At 49.0% G+C, this 17,566-nt stretch overlaps 1 protein-coding gene across 2 annotated transcripts; it reads right to left on the bottom strand.

Moving 5' to 3' along the window:
- Positions 1–503: 503 nt before the first annotated feature.
- LOC122366367 (sushi, von Willebrand factor type A, EGF and pentraxin domain-containing protein 1-like) lies at positions 504–11,709 on the bottom strand. Of its 2 annotated transcripts, XM_043338550.1 has the most exons (7): positions 11,463–11,709; positions 8,275–8,469; positions 7,563–7,775; positions 6,268–7,139; positions 5,663–5,898; positions 5,080–5,246; positions 504–1,821 (listed from the first exon to the last, which is right to left on the bottom strand). In XM_043338550.1, the coding sequence occupies exons 1-7, from the start codon at positions 11,545–11,547 to the stop codon at positions 1,712–1,714; spliced, it is 1,878 nt and encodes a 625-aa protein (XP_043194485.1). In that variant the 5' UTR covers positions 11,548–11,709; the 3' UTR covers positions 504–1,711. The 2 variants fall into 2 exon arrangements, with proteins under 2 accessions (XP_043194485.1, XP_043194487.1); XM_043338552.1 differs by lacking the exons at positions 8,275–8,469; positions 11,463–11,709 and adding an exon at positions 7,902–7,973.
- Between the last annotated feature and the right edge of the window lie 5,857 nt (positions 11,710–17,566).

Consider the following 17,566-nt stretch of genomic DNA (forward strand, 5'->3'; position numbering starts at 1 on the left):
CTAGGGATGGTGGGTTTTGGTAAGTGTGTCCTCACCGTAACAGGCGGAGTATCTGTTACCAATGTTGAGATAGCAGGAGAGGATCTTCCCAGTTCCCCTGAATGTGGACATCTTGAAAAACGCTCCCCGAATGCTTATGTGAAGACTGGGACTGAGTAGCGAGTACTGACGTGCTATTCTATCACTTAAAAGTTTTATAGTCCCTCGTAGCCACATGTGTTGACCTTGAACGCCGGAAAACTAAGACTGCAGGATTACATCGTTCTCGATTATCAACCAGGAGTTTGTTCAAAACGATGATGAGCTATGAATGTCTGGGCTAGATTGGCAGGATAAGACTATAAATGGTAAACACCAAGCAATATGAGCATGAAAATTGTGTTAAAAAATAACTATATCAATATCTCCTACGATAAGTCGATAGAAGTCAGCAAAACCTTGGCTGGTTTCAATTTTGAACCCAATGAACACGCATCGAACCTGGCCGTCTTACCACACTCGCGTTTCGGCTTCCTGGCATATTTATTAGAGGTCTAATGACAACAACAGCGGAACGGGGGCCGTGCAAAGGCCGGGGCTCGCAACTACCGACAACAGACCGCGGTACGAGCTGGCGGGCGCTCAACCAATCACAGAGCAGCCCGCACTGCCGGCAGCCTCGCCAACACATACTGAACAGATCACCAGAGGCCGCTCTCCTAAACCGGAGGGCCAGAACGTCTGAACGGAGCGGCGCGCAGGCGGGCCTCCGCTTCCGCTGCCGAACTGGAACAAAACAAGGCCTGCGAATAGACAGGCGCACCAGAAATTGACAAAAACGTGGAGTGTAAACATGCTGTCGCGCAAAAGGCACAGAGCACAACTACGAAAAAAGTTTGTAGCAAACACGAAAAAACAATGAAGTCAAAATATGTTCACGACTGCCTGACAATTCAGACTGAATACATAGCCAACGCAAATATTCGTGGCGACGCAGTCTGAGGACATTATAGCGTTTGATTCACCAGGTATGTCACGGCACCTATAAAACCATTTCGACGTTTTAACGCACTGAAGAAGATTGACATAGACTAGTATCGCAGACATGTGTTTAACTTTACGCTTCCAGCGACCACCGAGGGGACAGACCGACGATAAGCAGTGAGTCTCAGGGGGCGCTGCCGCGTGTGTGCACCACTGAAGCTGAGTGGGCGGGGCACTGCTGCGCTCCCAACACGCCTACGTGGCATGGTACCGCCCCAGCCCACCGTCGTCGCCACCTCTCACAGACACAGCTCGCGTCCAGTGCGTCACTCGTCCACTACGCATCAGTTCATATCGCGCAGCTCCAGCTGCAGTCGGTGCGACGCGACACGGCGGCGCGAGCGGCACAGCTGCGCAGTTTGATCTGACGATAATCTCGTTAAAGCTGCGCGTCGTCGCATCAGTCACGGCGGCAAGTTCTGTACACCAGCCTCGTCTGCCATCAGATCCTGTTCGCACACAATCCGACGGTGACCGAGCTGCAACTGTCAGCTCGTCGCCATACACGGCTGTCTCTTCGCACAGAGACTTAGCGATAGCTGGGCGCCCGTTGGTCCGCCGGCGACCACTCTGCCGCGGGGACCGACAGCTCAGTCTACTGAATCTCGACCGTCTGGGGCTCTTCGCTCTGAGGAGCTACCACTATCCGCTCGATGAGGGTGATGCCACTCCGCTTTGACAGCGCAGTTTACTTGTTGGAAGTGGTGTCCCCGGCGGAGGAAGATTTGCCGCAGGACTGGGAGTCGTCTTGTTCGGCGCCCTCCAGCTCTGTCTCATTCTCCTCCAGCAGGGGTTCACCTGACAGAGAAAAAGATACGTTAACATGGTGATATCTCACACAGAAAAGAAAATATGGGAAGCAGTATGAATTCACGAGCAGTCTGGCCCAGATCTGGTAAATGGTATGTTACTGCATCAAGCTAGGATGTTGCATGAATTCAAAAGTCAGTTTCAGCTTACAACGATGAGTAAAACAAATATAGGACGTCAATTTAGAAGCGCAACTGGCTCTCGATTAATAAAAAACAGTCAGACACAGAATCGGGTTACCATTAGCAAACGCCATAAATAGTAAGTTAAATTGCAGCAATTTATTTACAACTGGGAAGGCCAGAGCTATTAACCCGCGCCCTGCTGGGGGGGGGGGGTGTTTGAACACCCCCCCTTGTGTTTTTTCGCGAATATCTCAAAAACGGCGGCGCTCCGCGCCGCCGTTTTTGGTACACCTTATTATACATCAATTCTACACATGTTGTGAAAATTTCAGACCAAGGTCATTCAAGGTCAGGTCACCAGGTTACTTGAAGTGACCTCACCTCATAAAAAGTTTCAATGTCTGTCATAGTTACACCGAGTGACCGATCGCTTTGAAACTTTCAGCGATTGATAAGGGTAACAGTATCTATAAAATGTATATCTCGGAATTTTGATATCGGTGACCTAAGGTCAGGTCAATTTTGCGACCTCCCCATTATAAGTCAATGGGAGAAAATTGAAATGCGCCTCTTTTGGACGGAAGACATTATAAACACTCCCAAACACTGAATTACAAGTGGTTTAGACACACTGAACATGAAAATGGTGTCCGTGACCCTTGTTTATGCCCTGAGGTCATCTTAGGTCACGAATGGTATCTAACAGTTTTTCGCAAATAACTTTTGATAGAGGCATGCTAGAGCGATGAAAACGCCTTAGATGTGTTCAGCTCGACGATACGGATCGACTGATATGCAACATGACCCTTTCCGGTCAGGTCATGACCTTGACCTGAGGTCAAATTTTCAAGTTGACCTTTCAAGGTCAAGTTATAGTTCATTCGATGCGTCTTGACGAGAGGAACACGATGCCGGTAAAAGTAAGCTCGTACAAGGCTTGGGTCAAAAGTTATTGCCGAAAAACTGTTCCCGAAAAAAATCGGCTATTTTTGCAGTTTTTGCCCCCTGCAGGCAAAACCGTTGACGTTAGGTCAAATCTGAGAGAATTACTCAGAAAGGGCGTTAATAGGGCTATCGAATGCGCTTTTCCGCGGCGCTGTAGCTCTATTGGTTCCCGAGTTATGCGTTGGCTTCTTGGAAATTTTCGATATTCGACCTGGAAATCGGCGAAATTTTGCCTTCAATGACCTCTGGTGACCTGACCTTTGACCTGACCAAAAAATTGACCGAAGTGATTTCGTCATTATTTTTGACGCTCTTTCGAACGCCGCCTTCCGCGTATCGCTACGTGGCCCAGGAGCCGAGTTACAAGGGGGGGGTGTTCAAACACCCCCCCCCAGCAGGGCGTGGAAATCCAGGACCCCCAGCCGGGCGCGGGTTAATACATGGTAGCGGACGAGGGGCTCAAGCTAGCAGAAAAGTAAATGTAACAGTTATCTTGGTAAGAACCCAACCCGCTCTGGTTGTAAAGCAATATAAAAGGATTTCCCCTGCATCGATAAAATTTTTAAGTGCGCCTTTAAAAAGTACGGGTAATATTTTTCTCTCATTTCAATCCACCCAGCGCTACCTGTTTTTATATTTTATTTTTGGACTTTTGGTTAACCCGCGCCCCGTAGGGCTACCGGCGGACCCTACCACCCGTAGGGGGGGGGGGAGGCGTTTCGGCCCCCCTAAGATCTCGGAAATTTACCGGCCGATTTTCAAAATTCAAACGGCGTTCGATAGCCCCACCGGGGAACTACCATGTGACCAAATTTCATTGACCTAGGTCAAACCGATGACGTCACAGGTCAGGTCAAAGGTTAGATTTTCACCGTTCACAGGCATTTCAAGAAATGTGTTGTGAAATCGAGTAAATTGGTAAGTTATTGAAAACCATCGATGGTACATTGTTCGTCAAGCACATACTTCGCTATCTGAGGTCACTGCTACCAGGTCAGGTCACAGAGGTCAGGTCACTGGGGGTCACAATATGAAAGTGTCGTGTGATACATGTTTTATGGTCCATTTTACATGACAAATGCGATTATGTGGGTCAGGCAGCCTTTGGGGTCAGTTCAGATTATGTTCCGGTGAAGTTCAAGACAAGGTCAGGTCAAGGTCAGGTCAAATTAGGTCAAATTTCAAAGTTTGTATTTTGCATAAAATGGGTATCCATTCGATGCAGCTCGTCACGGGGAGTCCAATGGTGGTCTTTGTTTTGCCCTACGTGGTCTAAAATTGCCAAAAATTGAGTTTGAAAATTTGACGTCATCATTTTTGAACAGTTTTTTCGCTATAACTTCGCCAAAAAAGGAGATATCGATCTGAAATTTGGTATGTAGATAGAAGACGGTAGGTACTATCACATATATTTCGTTTTTTCGAAACTAAAAAAAAAATTGAATTCTTTTTTGGCTAAAATATCCAAATAAATTGCATTTTTGATTTCTGGGGGTCAAAACTCAAAAATTTCCAAAATCCGAGAAAGCAGTTTTGTAGCCCTGTCAATTCTACACCTTTTATGTCTTGATCATTTTTCTGTATCTTCAAAGCTGTAGGCCTGACAGCTCTTCTCGCGAAGGTCTTTTTTCGGTAGAAAATTGCAGAACATGACGTCATTCTGACGTCATTTGTGGCCAACCTATCATAGCCACTGGAAAAATGTTTGGCCACAATGTGTAAAATTGATGCCCGGAGGGGTCCTGAAAGTTTGGTGGCGATATCTCCAGCCGTTTAGGAGATATCGACGGAAAAGGTCAGGGGGGCCGTTTCGCCCCCCCCCCCCCTACGGGGCGCGGGTTAATATTTCGGTTTGGTTTATATTAAATGATTGTCAGACTCCCGATTAGGAGATGAGCTGGACATGGCAACGACTGAAACAGGTTAGTGTCATGTCCAAATGACGAGACTGTGATGAGTTTATGCATTCGGTGACATACTGATAACTGAACACCACAGGTTCTCACCCATCTCAGACACCACACACGCCTATTTCTTTTGCCAAAACTCAAGCTGACTAATTCCGATGTAAGTACAATTACCTCCTGTACTAACAACAGAGCTATAAGGACACGTCTGCATCACATGGGTGGCCTCACACGTCATCAAAATATGCTATGCACTGTCAAGCACCTACCTTCAGTATTGAGCACGGACGAGGTGTCGAACGAGGCCAGGCTGCCGCACATGCCGCGCACACTGGCCGTAGCCGCCGCGCTCAGCGTGTTGGAGGCCGCGTCACTGGTGGCCATTGTATCCGTGGAGCCCATGCTGTCCAGTAGGGACGGCGTGGCGTTGGAGGTCCTGAGAACGAGAGGAGGGGAGGTTAGGGAGGGACGGAGCTCAGGGGACGCCTGACGTGGCCGGTCAAGGGTGACTAGTGTTGAACATCAGGGGACACGATCACATAGGAAGGAAGAGTTAGGCTAGTTTTGTATTCGGTTCACAAGCATCAGCTGCTGACTGGAATGATCCATTCAATTCATATTATCACAAGAACGCACGAGTGCTTTGTATGAAATGAATGGCGAGTTCGAGGTTCTATGGGGCGAAATATTTGGTGCAAAACCAAAGCACTGACTGAATGAGTGAGTGTGTCATCACAACGTTCCCTGTGTTAAAGTGAAACGAATACAGGAAAGGTCCTAACTCCAGTCTTACTGCACCAATCGCCACTCCCATCCAACCCATCCCCACCATAGTCCCACCCCCTGACTCACGTATTGCTGTGTCTGGAGGCCGAGTGATGGCTCTGCACAGAGCGCTGTGACACCGAGTCTGACTCCTGCTCCCGCCGCCAGAGTCGCTCCCGGCGGGAGGCCGGCGGCAGGCTGCGGTGGTGGTGGTGGAACCGCGCTGCCAGCTGGGCGCCCGTCAGACCACTGGCTCCGTGCTCGGAGTGGGGAGGAGGGGCGCGCTCCGAGCGCACCGCCTCCTCGTAGGTTGGCAGGACGAACTGCAGGGAGGGAGAGGGGAGGTGAGCGACGGGGCACCAATTGCCAAGGTCGGGTGGTGTGATCAGGTGGCCAGCGTCAGATCAGCCGCAGACGACAACCAGCGAGTACACAGATAAGACATAAGTCGTCTAAAACAATCGAATAGCAAAGCTAGCTGGTAAGCAGCACCGGGTGGAATCAAGTGGTCAAAAGTAAGAAGGAAAAGCCATGGACTGATTGAAATTTGAGACAAATCTAATTCAATATCAGAAAGAGCTACAGCTGCGGTTATTTGGTTTGAACCTGCTTTTCGTGCTATTCAAAACCAAATTCCCCATGCCACCCACGGTAGCACACCCCACTCGAGTGCCCACACCGCACCGTCTCACCTGCGACCCCGACCCCTCCTGGTAGGCGATGAGGGCCACCCGGTCCGCGTCCTCCGTGCGCCGCGGCCCGGGCGGCGGCGGGGTCGGCGGCGGCCGGCGCAGCGGCTTCCAGGCGCGGCGCTGCAGCAGCAGCACCAGCAGCAGCACGAGCAGCAGCACCACGGCCACCGTGACCGCCAGCAGAGTGACGCCGATGGGCGAGAGGAGCGGAGGAGGCTCGGCGGCGGCCGGCGCCGGCTGTCGTTCACACGCCGGGGCCATGCGGTTCGGTGTCCAGCAGCCACCGGCGTCACAGGTCAGCCGGCGCGGGCCGAGCAGGCGGTACCCGGGCTGACAGGTGTAGAACACCTCTGCGCCCGGCGAGCGGCCGCCTCCATACGCCTCTCCAAACGGCACGGCTGGCGGCGAGACGCAGCTGGCCACCGGCTGGCAGCGCGGCCGGCGGCCCACCCACCGCCCGCTATAACAGGTCAGCCGCTGCGGCAGACACGGCGATACCCGGTCCCGCGTCCCCTCCGTGCACGCGTACTCGACCACGGCGCCGGCCGACGCGCCAACATCTGAGAGCCACCCGCGCACCAGTCGTTGGGTGGTAAGCGGCTGCCGCTCGGGCAGGCCGCACGCCGGAGACGGCAGGGGCTCGTCCGGCTGCTCAGCGCGGCAGCCAGGCGCCACGGGCGGAGACCATTCACCGCCGCTCATACACTGGTATGTATCGGTGCCAACCAGAACGTGAGCCGGATTACAGCGGTAGACGGCCCGTGCGCCGACAGGGTACTCGTCGCGGTGAGGTAGGACGGCTGATCCGTCACTGAGCAGCTCCATGAAGTAGCCCTGGTTGGCCGACGGCGGTGGACCGCACACGGTCCGTGCTGGGGAGGGGAAGGGGAGCGATTAGCATATTGACAGAAGGGGTATACTGGTGAGCGTGCTGTCGTCAGTCATATGAAACGACCGTCGTTGATCTGTGCAATGTCCTTGCTGACTGTAAAGCATGTTAATTTTATGCATCACATGCAGCGGTCGTGACACAGCACAACGAAACGACGAGCGACGAATAACTTACATCAACAACAACGCCACGGTTGGTTTCAAAGCATCATATAATATCACTCCATCATAAAAACAGCATTTTTGTTAAGCAATACATTGTGTACATTGTACAGGTCACCAATGATATGTTTATAAATAAACGCCAACATTTCTATGAGAATCACCTTTAAAAGTCAAACCTTACAAAATCAAACAAAATCACCTTAAAAATCCATTTTCCCCAGCATACACCTTCCACTCACCGCACACAGCCTCCTCTCCCAGCCAGTGGCCGTTGACGCAGACGCGCTGTACAGTGCGCTGCTCCGCGCCACCGGCTGTCCGCAGCTCAAAGTCCTCATCGCACCGGTAGATGACCATGGAGCCCTGAATGAAGCGCGTGCCGTCCGCGGCGCGCAGACCCTCCACCTCCCATCGGCCGGCCTTCAGCGGCGGCGGCTTGGGACAGGTCACCTCTGCGGGCACATAGACGGGAAGTGTTACTCAGATCGGCATACAATTTTCGGGGAAAGTTAATAATTCAATGAAAGACAAAGATTTCCAAAATATGAACTGGCAGTGTGTAGTCAATGGTCCCTTACCATGAATATGGTTAGTTGATAAGTGATAACCCATTTTGCATATCCACGATCTGCCTTTGGCTTCTCCACAGAAGTGTACTGAAAGTCAACATCAAATAACTGCATCCTCCCAGGTCAGTTGAAAGTTCAAACACCTAGCAAACTCTTCCAACAGCGCACATTGTAAGCCAATCCGAGCTTCAACACCAGCCACCCAGTAACACTCATGCAGCAGCTGCAGGTCACAAACTTATTTTCATCTAATAAAAAATAAAAAAAAATCGGAGCTTAATGCGTACATCCGGCCATGACTGTTTGTATATAGAGCGACATTTTCCTCTCCTTCCCATGCATTCTCCCCGCTCCCGCTCCCGTTCCACCGCCGATTGCTCACTAGTGCACTGGGGCAGGCGGTGCGGGTCCGGGTGCAGCTCGCTGCGCCAGCGTCCCTCCGAGTCGCACGTCACCCGCTCGGGACCGTCCAGGTGGTATCCCTCGCGGCAGACGATCCGCGCGTCGTCGCCGGGCCGGTAGACGGCCTGCAGCTGCAGCAGCCGGCCGTGCGCCACAGCCGGCGGCGGGCACCGCACTGCGCGAGCACATGGGGCGCGGGGGGAGGAGGTTAGATCGGGCCATGCCAGGGGAGGGAGCCGACAGCAAGACCTTGCTTCAGAGAGGAGGCAGAGGTAGGGGACCTAAATAATGGTAATGATGATAATGATGAAAATAATAATGACTTTTGCTGCTTGTGTCCAATTTATGTATGTTTTTTAACATTTTAACATTCAACTTTTAAGGTTATGCTCATATGCTCATCATCAACTCTAACCATTTACCATACTAAAGTGCTGGGGTTTGGAGGCACAAAGATGCCTACTTATAGGTCAACAGTTTTAATAGCAAAATAAGAAACATAACCTGACATAAGACGTAGGCTAAAAATATGTTGCCACAAGAGTAGCTTAAAAATAAACAATAACATATGATATGGAGGAAAGGCAGAAGTGCATACTGAGGTATGTACTCATACCAAATTTTTTGAACACCTTTTCCTTATCCAAATAAACCAATTCAAGCTATGTCCCAGTCAAAGCACAAAAACAAAGGGTGCAATCAAGAAAAGATAAACCTTATAGTGCAGACTGCAGGGTGAAGCTAAACAATTGAATCAAAAGTCTGATGATGTTACAGTCTTGCTCCACCATGACATGATAACATACTAGATGGCATATTTTGCGCTATAACTGTGCGTTTTGATAGATGCATTTGATGGGGCATTAGTTTGGGTGTGGGAACTTATGATTTTAATTTGTGTTATTTTGTCGGAGTTGGATATTTGTTTGAACGGCATGGTATGCTGGTGCTGGTTGCGGGTTGTTAGAGCCTTTCTCATGGTTTGCCTTTATCGAACTCAAACCCACCCTACCCTACCCATACCCTTCCTTACTCATAACCTACAAATAGTTACCCTTCTCAAACTCGATTAAAGTAACGTACCAAATTTGAGCGCAATCGGCCCAGCCGTTCTTGAGATATAAAACTGGCCCACTGCACGTGCGCACGCGCTAGCTGAGACTCCAGATTACTTGTGCCAGCCACCTTTCTAAATTGTCCCCAACAGTGTACAAAATTTGAGCGAAATCGGCCCAGCCGTTCTTGAGATGTATAAGTGGACCCCTCACGTGCGCACGTGCAATCGATCCACCCTACCTGTCACACATGACCATGCATCGCCAGGTGAGTGCCCCCTCCACCCGCAGTCCAAGTTTTAGCTCAATCGGCCCAGTAGCAGCTGAGTTATTCCTAGTACAAAAATGTGCTGTTTACTGGTAGGCGCTTATTTTCAGTGTTTGGAATTCCCCTTTGCGGGCGGTGCATTGCAGCCCATGCTTTGATAGCTACGAGTATTGTCAAAAGTTGTATGACCTGCCGCCTGCCGGCCATAAGCCATCGATCGGATTTTGTCGAAAAATACCTGTAACGTTAACAAAACACGGTCGTATGTTTGAGTCATTTTCACAAAAGTTTATTGACTTTTCGATAATATTTTGGGTGGATATTGGTCAGAAAAGAATGCTCTTTCCGAATATGTAGGTTTCATGGCCATTGATCAGCGTTTTCAATACGTTTTGATGTTGTAAAGGACACCGCGCTCCGCGCGAAATAAATTTTCAAATTAATTTTTCATTATTAAGGAAATGGTACGGATCATCACTTTTTGTTTGCTATTCTCTGATTACACGTACATTTACCTGCAAAATGGTACCACACCGATTTCATTCCGTCAAACCGTTTTCCAGCTGCATCAATTTTCTTCCCACAATGCACGAAATCGGTCATTTTTCACAACCGGGGGTTTTACCTAGCACGTGTCGCGTGCTATGCTATGAAACCATATCAATATGCTAGTTCCATCTCTCCTCTATCCAGTGGTGGCAACCGCTTCTCGCTGCAATCACCCGTTGCCGAGATATCAAGCCGGAAAGCGAGCCGTGTCGGCCCGATTTTCGGCCGACCGCCGCTCTCGCCGACACCATGCTATCCCTATGAGAGCGCCCTTTTGCACGTGCCGACGGCGCACCCCTGGTCCGATCACGCCCAAATTTTAATACAAAGGCCGCCCACGCCCACAGATTCGGCATGCCAAATTTCACGCCGATACGCGGCGCCTTTCAGGCGCAATAAGACACATAAGTCATGACACACGGATGGAGATCGTACAGACATCTTATAATTCATAATATAGATTGTATATGCTGTCTATTCATGTTACAAAAACATAAAGGAAAAACACCAGATCCAGATGCAACAGGTAGCGATTCACCAGATGAAACATGATACAGAGAGAACGGTTTTAGTTAAATCAGCATGATGATGGGTGTACCAACAGATCCAAAGGGCAAGGGAAATTCAGATACAAGCCCTTTATCTCTGAAATTCATAAATGAAAAATGCTAGCTTGCTGATGGGGAAGAAAGCTTGATAGTTATAAATAAGGAAGAAAGTACTCTATATAACAGAGAAAGGAGTTTTAGCTTAAGTAAGTACTAGGGGACTGATTAAGATTTACAAGAAGTAGACTGTAATTGGTGCATTTTAAAAGTATAGATGTTTCTGGGGTTATTTGCTGGCTGCTGCACTCTCTTCTGCTTTTGCGTCCATTATCTGGTAAACTCAAACAATCAATAAGGTACCTGTGTACCCACAAATGACAACAGAAATATCACCAAGTTAGAAAAAGTGTGATTTCCGATAAGATCATAAAGTGCAATATCCATACACAACATTTCCAGCAATAATGTGTAAAACGACCTGAACAAACCTAATTACAACCACCCTCCACTTGCTGAACCTCAAATTATCCCACCTTACTATCACACCTCGCGAATGTGCCAATTTTTATCACTGTTTAGCCTAACTGATTCTGAAAGCCGTGAATTTCAGGGTCGCGTTGGACAGAAGAGCCCCACACAATTATATATCACCTTTCTAAAAATTATAGGTCTACCAATTCAGATGTTTAGAAATATACATAATAAATACAGACATTAAACATGAAAAAGAAAATCAGGAATCTCTTACCTTCTTCATTATCACCCACTGAGACAGATTCAGCGCATAGTCGCGCCAGACTGCATGCTAGGCAAAACAGCGCTAGCTTCAGCATCTTCGATGTTTTGTCAATATATCCTTGTGCAAAGTCATAAGCTTATGTGGTCAATTGAACAAAAATCCATTGCAACGAACAGTAACAATCCGATTATCAATGGCCGACCAAGCGCACAAAACACACACCACCATAAACAATATTAACAATGATAGCAAGGATAGCAAATATGAAGCCATTTTCAGACTTAGTGAGCAAAACTCTGTTTGATGACGTAAAAATAAATTTTCCTCCGGATATCTCAATCTTTGCCTAGAATCTAGATAGTTAGTTGGAGCATTTCATGATGTTCATTTCATACATTTAAGCTTATTTTTCATCAATGGATTCAATTGAGCAGGGTAGTGGTTACAAACAGAGTATGTATAGAACAACATTCCAAATGTCCAGCGTCAGGAGTAAGACATGCGTAAAACTGACGTCACTAGACTCTGATGTCTGGCGACGGCAAAGAGAAGCTGAAGTTGAAGATGTGTTCGCCAGAGGTCAGCGGGTTATACGGTCATACACTGTGATACGGTCAGCGTCATACCGAAGCGCTAAGCATGGGGGTGGCATAGGGGACGGGCACTAGTGATATCCACTCAACACCATCATCGTCACCCATCATCATCACCGTTCCGTGCTTCTATCCTCAGGATACTGAAATCCTTCTCCTCCACGCCGCAACCCCCTCCGGGCTGGACAGGCAACTTTATCTCATGCGGGCTGCTCCCTTGGAGCGGCACCGCTGCTCCCGAGGGAGCGCACCCCGTAGCCGGGTGCAGTGAGTGCCTTGGGGCTGGGTGGCCTGTCCTCTGGACGGGCTCAGCCCCGGCGACTCACTAGGGTGCCTGCCCAGACCAATGTCTCCCCCATATCCTATCATCCTCCCGGCTCTGAAATGGTCTCATTGGACCGAGAGAGTCTAACCCAACAAAACAAACAAACAAACAAACGTCACCCATTCATGCCTTCCTCAGGATCAGCCGACCGGCATCCTGCCTCACGTTGCCTTCCCTAATCTCTGGGCTGGCCCTGGCGCCTGGCGGTACCCAACCCCAGGGCCTGGGCCCGGCCACACCAGAGTACAGACAAGTCCGATGGCGACACTGGCCGATCCAGGAGGAGCATTTGGGGCAAATGCCCATTAGTGTCGTTTTGTATGGACTTGGTAGGGCCTGAGCCCTACCATGGTGGCGGAACGGGGAGAGCACCGAGGCAACGTGCCCCCCCCCCCCGCCCCCTTGATTTTGGTATTTCAACATTAGCCCTATGTTGCATGGAAAGAATGGGACCAAAAGTCGGCAGTGCCAGAAAAAGTTTTTCAGGGAGCAATTTCCTCTTCTCGGGTTTTTAACCCGCGACCGCCTGGGGGGGGGGGTCGGATCCGACCCCCCCCCTTCGTTTTTCTTGAATAACTCAAGAACCGCTTACGCTATCAACTTGAAACTTGGCATACCTTCTCCCCCATCAATTTGACGTCTTCTGTGTAATTTTTAAGAAAAAATTTCCAAAATATTTTGAGATATATCGATTTTAGTGATGTAACTACACGGCGTCTTTGGTCAAAAAGTGGTAAATGTTTAAAAAATCGCCAAAAATCAGGGTTTAAAGCAAATTGAAAATTAAGGACATAAAAAGACGCAGCTCAACGAGTTCTTTAAAATGGCCATCTCGGATTTTCTTTAAAATGCGTTTTCACCCCTAAAAATTCAAAAAACTACATTTTTTGGAAAACAGCTAATAAAATCCAAAATTTTGAGAATATCCAAAAAACCGGAATATATGTTATAGAGCTCTATTAGAACATTAGATGTCCCAAATTTCAACTTTCTATCTTGATTTTTGACCCCCAAATTGTAAAAAATAGCTCCAACATGCATAGGGCATGGTGACGTCATAAGCATTTTCGTGAATTAGAGGCACTTCTGAACAGTGAACATCGCATGTGAAAACAAATGGCACCACTACAGGGTGTAACGAAATTATCCGGACATCTTTCTTCGCGCTGTAATTAAGAAGCAAGCCAATCTGATATTTTCCCTTTTGAATTATTAAATAGCCACCTTTCATAAAAGCGCAGGTACCTACAAATTTTTGGAGCATTCCCGCCACTGGGTTTTCCAGCACAGTGGGTTTCATATAGAGTAGCGCCTTACTAACCTGTGCCCACAGTTGGGCGGCGCTGGTGGCAGGTGTCCCCTCATTCATTCCTGCTGGACAATATAGTCCATAAGATATCGATGGAATTGCATGGGAACTATTTCCAAAGCCATAGCCCTTTAGCCCAGAAGAAAAATAGGTCCTCTCGGCATCACTTCTCATTCTGCTAGGGACTTGAAGGTGGTGCGCCGCCCCGCATGAAGACTGCGCGGCTTGAATCAGGCATCGGTACACGTTCAGAAACCGAGCCCTCTTGTGCCGTCTGGTTGAGTGGCTCCAACCAATCGCTAGCCAGGATGTTGCGCAGGTAATACTCGTCACTGATAGTGGTTTTCTGTGTCGTCATGAGCAACTTGAATATTACACAGCAGCTGAACATGCTCCAGGTCTGGATTTTGCCCGGATGTTTGACGCCGGCGACGGCCGGCACATTCGAGCTGCTGGCAGCCCACACATGGCCGATTTGACGGCTCAACGGATATCGCAGCTCGAACAGATTCCCATCCGACCAGGCCATCTCATTCATGTCTTCCTTCGACCAGTGGACACGCCCTGACCTGAGGCCAAAGGTGGTGGACTGGTTGTTTTCCCGTCGATTCCATTGTCTTTTTCAGTTTGAAGGGTAGTAAAACCAAGCTAAAGGGCGGGTAACGGTGAATCATGATATGGGACCTCTTATTATCTGCCTTGGTAAGAATTCGAGTCAGTTTGTGGATTAATTGGTACCCTTTCCTTGTCGCTATCTTGACAACTCTCCTCACCACTTGGCAAAGGGCACCTTTTGCGATCGAGGCCGGGCTGACTCTGCCACCAAGTCCCATCTTATTACGCCTCAGGCAGATGTGCTACTGGCTGCTGCTGATGTCCAGCTGCTGACAGACCAGCTTCTGACTCATGCCACCATGCCACCAACACGTAGCCTTACTACGAAACGAGAGACTGTACTCCCTTCTCTCCACTGCCTTAAACGAAAACTATCAAATGAACCCGTCGGCGACTCGACTCTTACTCAGAGCAAGAGTCATTTCGCAACGTCAGGTCACTGCTGAGTTGAGAGCAGATACCAGAGGTATGCATTCATCTGATTTTCCAGCTTCTCACATTAAAGAAGAAACTGTGCGAGCAGATATGGCGAAAAAATAGATGTCCGGATAATTTCGTTACACCCTGTAGATTCCTGGGACAAAGCTCGTCTAGAAAAGTGCATTTTTATGTCAAAAATAGAAAGTTGAAAAATTGACCTTTTTTCTCAGCCCTCGTATGGTATAAACGATTTTGTTATGCTTTTAATGCACATTTATCACCAGCACAGTGACTTGGGGTCACATATAACCATTACCATCGGATTCGGCGTGAAAAATAAGCCATAAAACATGTGTCGCACCCCCATGTAGCAGAAAGTGAAAACCGTGACCTTTCGTGACCTGACCTGACCTTGACCCGTACTTAGTATGACCCCTATACGCACATGGTATCTTCACTAGGCCTTTGAGGTCATTTTTGGTGAGTTTCGAGCAGCAGCTATCGATTCCGCTGTCCGTAAGCCTAATCATGCAAAACCCCAGAATTTGACCTTTGACCTGACCTTGACCCGAAAGTTGACCTCAATCTTAAAATCTTAAGAGTGCTCTGGGAAGGTCTCGTAGAGACCTTTCGAACGCCGCCTCGCGGGGCTCGATGCGACCATTGGTTCTCGAGATAACAGGGGGGGGGGGGTCGGATCCGACCCCCCCCCAGGCTGTCGTGGGTACGGAAATAGCCCAGGCGGTGCCGGGTTAATAGGGTACCTACCAGTATGCGCAAATTGTAGGTAAGTACCTATGTCTCAGAACTGTTGCGTCTGTGTGCTGAGGTCAGGTCAGAATCAGATTCGTGACCTTCCTTAACCCTCGCCGGACCTACATATTGGTTTTCTACATACGCGCCGGCCGAGGGGGGGGGGTCGGGTACGACCCCCCTCGCTGTTTCGCCACTGATGGAGCTAGCGCAGAGATTGGTACCCGATTTTAAGGTCCTAGGTCAACCGGTGACCTCTGAGGTCAGGTCAAGTGCCCCAAGGTACGGTTCCGTTTTTGGTGAATAACTTCGCAAAAAACGGCCGCAGTGCCCCGATTTTGGCAGCATCGTGCTCGCCTCGCTCAGGCGCGTCGAATGATATACTTTTTGTTCGGGTCAGGTCAACTTAGGGTGTTGACCTCAGGTCAAGGTCAGGTCAGCACCCTGCAGGTCACGAAGTTGGTCGAAATAGGTTATGTCGCATATCATTCGATTCGAAAGGTCTTCGTGAGTCCATTGGTGGCCTTTCCGACTCGATAGCTTAACCCTCGCCCGCACATGCCATTTTCCCATCCTAGAACGCGCATGGGGCCACCCCCCCGCGCCATTTCGTTCCTGTTGGAGATAGAGCTTAGCAGTAAAGACCAAAAAGATTTTTTGGGAAGAGACGAATCCAATGATACCCAGTTTTACCTTCTCAGGTCAGTCATTGACCTTCCAGGTCAGGTCAAACTAAAAAATGTTGCTGTTTTGGGTCACCGTTGGATATCAAGTGCGCTGCTTATCAAATACCGATGACGATGCTGTTTCCTGGTGCCAAGCCAGCTAGAACCTCTTTGTCACACTATCCGACCAGAATTTTGCTGCTGAGGTCATTTCAGATCAAGTTAGGTCAAGGTCAATTATATGTGTTTGTATGTCTGTGTGTGTCTGTGTGTATAGGTACTGATGTGTGCACCGATTGTTTTTGGGTCCATATCAATGGTGTGTCAAAAGTGGAAATAGCCGGTGCGCCGTCTGGCAACCCGGCAGCCCGCCGCCATAGGGAAATTCATGCTTTTTGTCGCTTTTTCGCTCCCTTTGAGTCACTTGATCTAATTAGAGCTTAACTAGGAACGAGGCGGGTCAATTGGACGTATTCGGGAGCCGAATACGGTGTTTTGGAGCCAATACCTGGGAAACCCTGCCCGCCCAATGCGAGTTTTTAAGAGTCTGCATGCCCAAATTAACATTGAGCGCGGCCGTTTTCGGTCGGTTTTCCCCGACCTTGTGGCGAAATCGCCTTATTTTTTCAACCAGGGTGGGCTAATTCGCTTAACTAGGAATGAGGCGTTGAAGAGAATTATTCAAGGAATAGAGCTGTGCAAAAATATTTTTTGTATTGTTAAAACTGTATCCGCCCTCGAACGATAAATATTGTTGACCCATCAGAAACACATCACCTGGAATGCGTTTGGACTTGGCTGGATCTAATATTAGCGAGTATCTGCTAATGCAGTTTCGTGGCTTACATAGTACGCACACAAGCATACCTACATACTTCCTGCCCTTGGTTATTCCTCACTTGAATGAAAATTTTGCTATAATAACTAGTCCAAGCAGTTAACAGGTTTTAGTGCAGTGCCAATTCGGAACCGTTCAGCGCCGCCAGTCTCCCAGGCGGCGCGTAACGGCTGCCGCCGGCCGCCGCGCCGCCGCTCTGGCAGGGTGTTTGACTTCATATCTCTGTTGCTAGAAAAGTTGTGGACCGATTTACTTGATTCTTGCATGAAAAGATCCGCTTTCAATTCTTAGCAGATAACGAAAATTTGACGTCAATTGCACGATCCGCTGCCCATATTGTGGTACTGCCATCTATTGACAAGGCTGGAGAACTAAAGCCGGGCGGCTATTTCCGCTTTTGACACACCATGGTCTCAGAACTGTTGCGTCTGTGTGCTGAGGTCAGGTCAGAATCAGATTCGTGACCTTCCTTAACCCTCGCCGGACCTACATATTGGTTTTCTACATACGCGCCGGCCGAGGGGGGGGGGGGTCGGGTACGACCCCCCTCGCTGTTTCGCCACTGATGGAGCTAGCGCAGAGATTGGTACCCGAT

Source organism: Amphibalanus amphitrite, unplaced genomic scaffold, assembly GCF_019059575.1.
Source record: "Amphibalanus amphitrite isolate SeventyFive unplaced genomic scaffold, NRLGWU_Aamphi_draft 000800F_arrow, whole genome shotgun sequence".
In the NCBI taxonomy this organism is placed as follows: domain Eukaryota; kingdom Metazoa; phylum Arthropoda; class Thecostraca; order Balanomorpha; family Balanidae; genus Amphibalanus; species Amphibalanus amphitrite.

Bases quoted from the DNA above. Each gene is read 5' to 3' on its own strand.
- LOC122366367 (XM_043338550.1), bottom strand. From the start codon at position 11,547: ATGCTGAAGCTAGCGCTGTTTTGCCTAGCATGCAGTCTGGCGCGACTA. The intron at 7,140-7,562 runs GTGAGTGGAAGG...TCCCCTCCCCAG, and splicing joins GGGAGAGGAGGCTGTGTGCG to CACGGACCGTGTGCGGTCCA. The intron at 5,899-6,267 runs GTGAGACGGTGC...CCCTCCCTGCAG, and splicing joins AGGAGGGGTCGGGGTCGCAG to TTCGTCCTGCCAACCTACGA.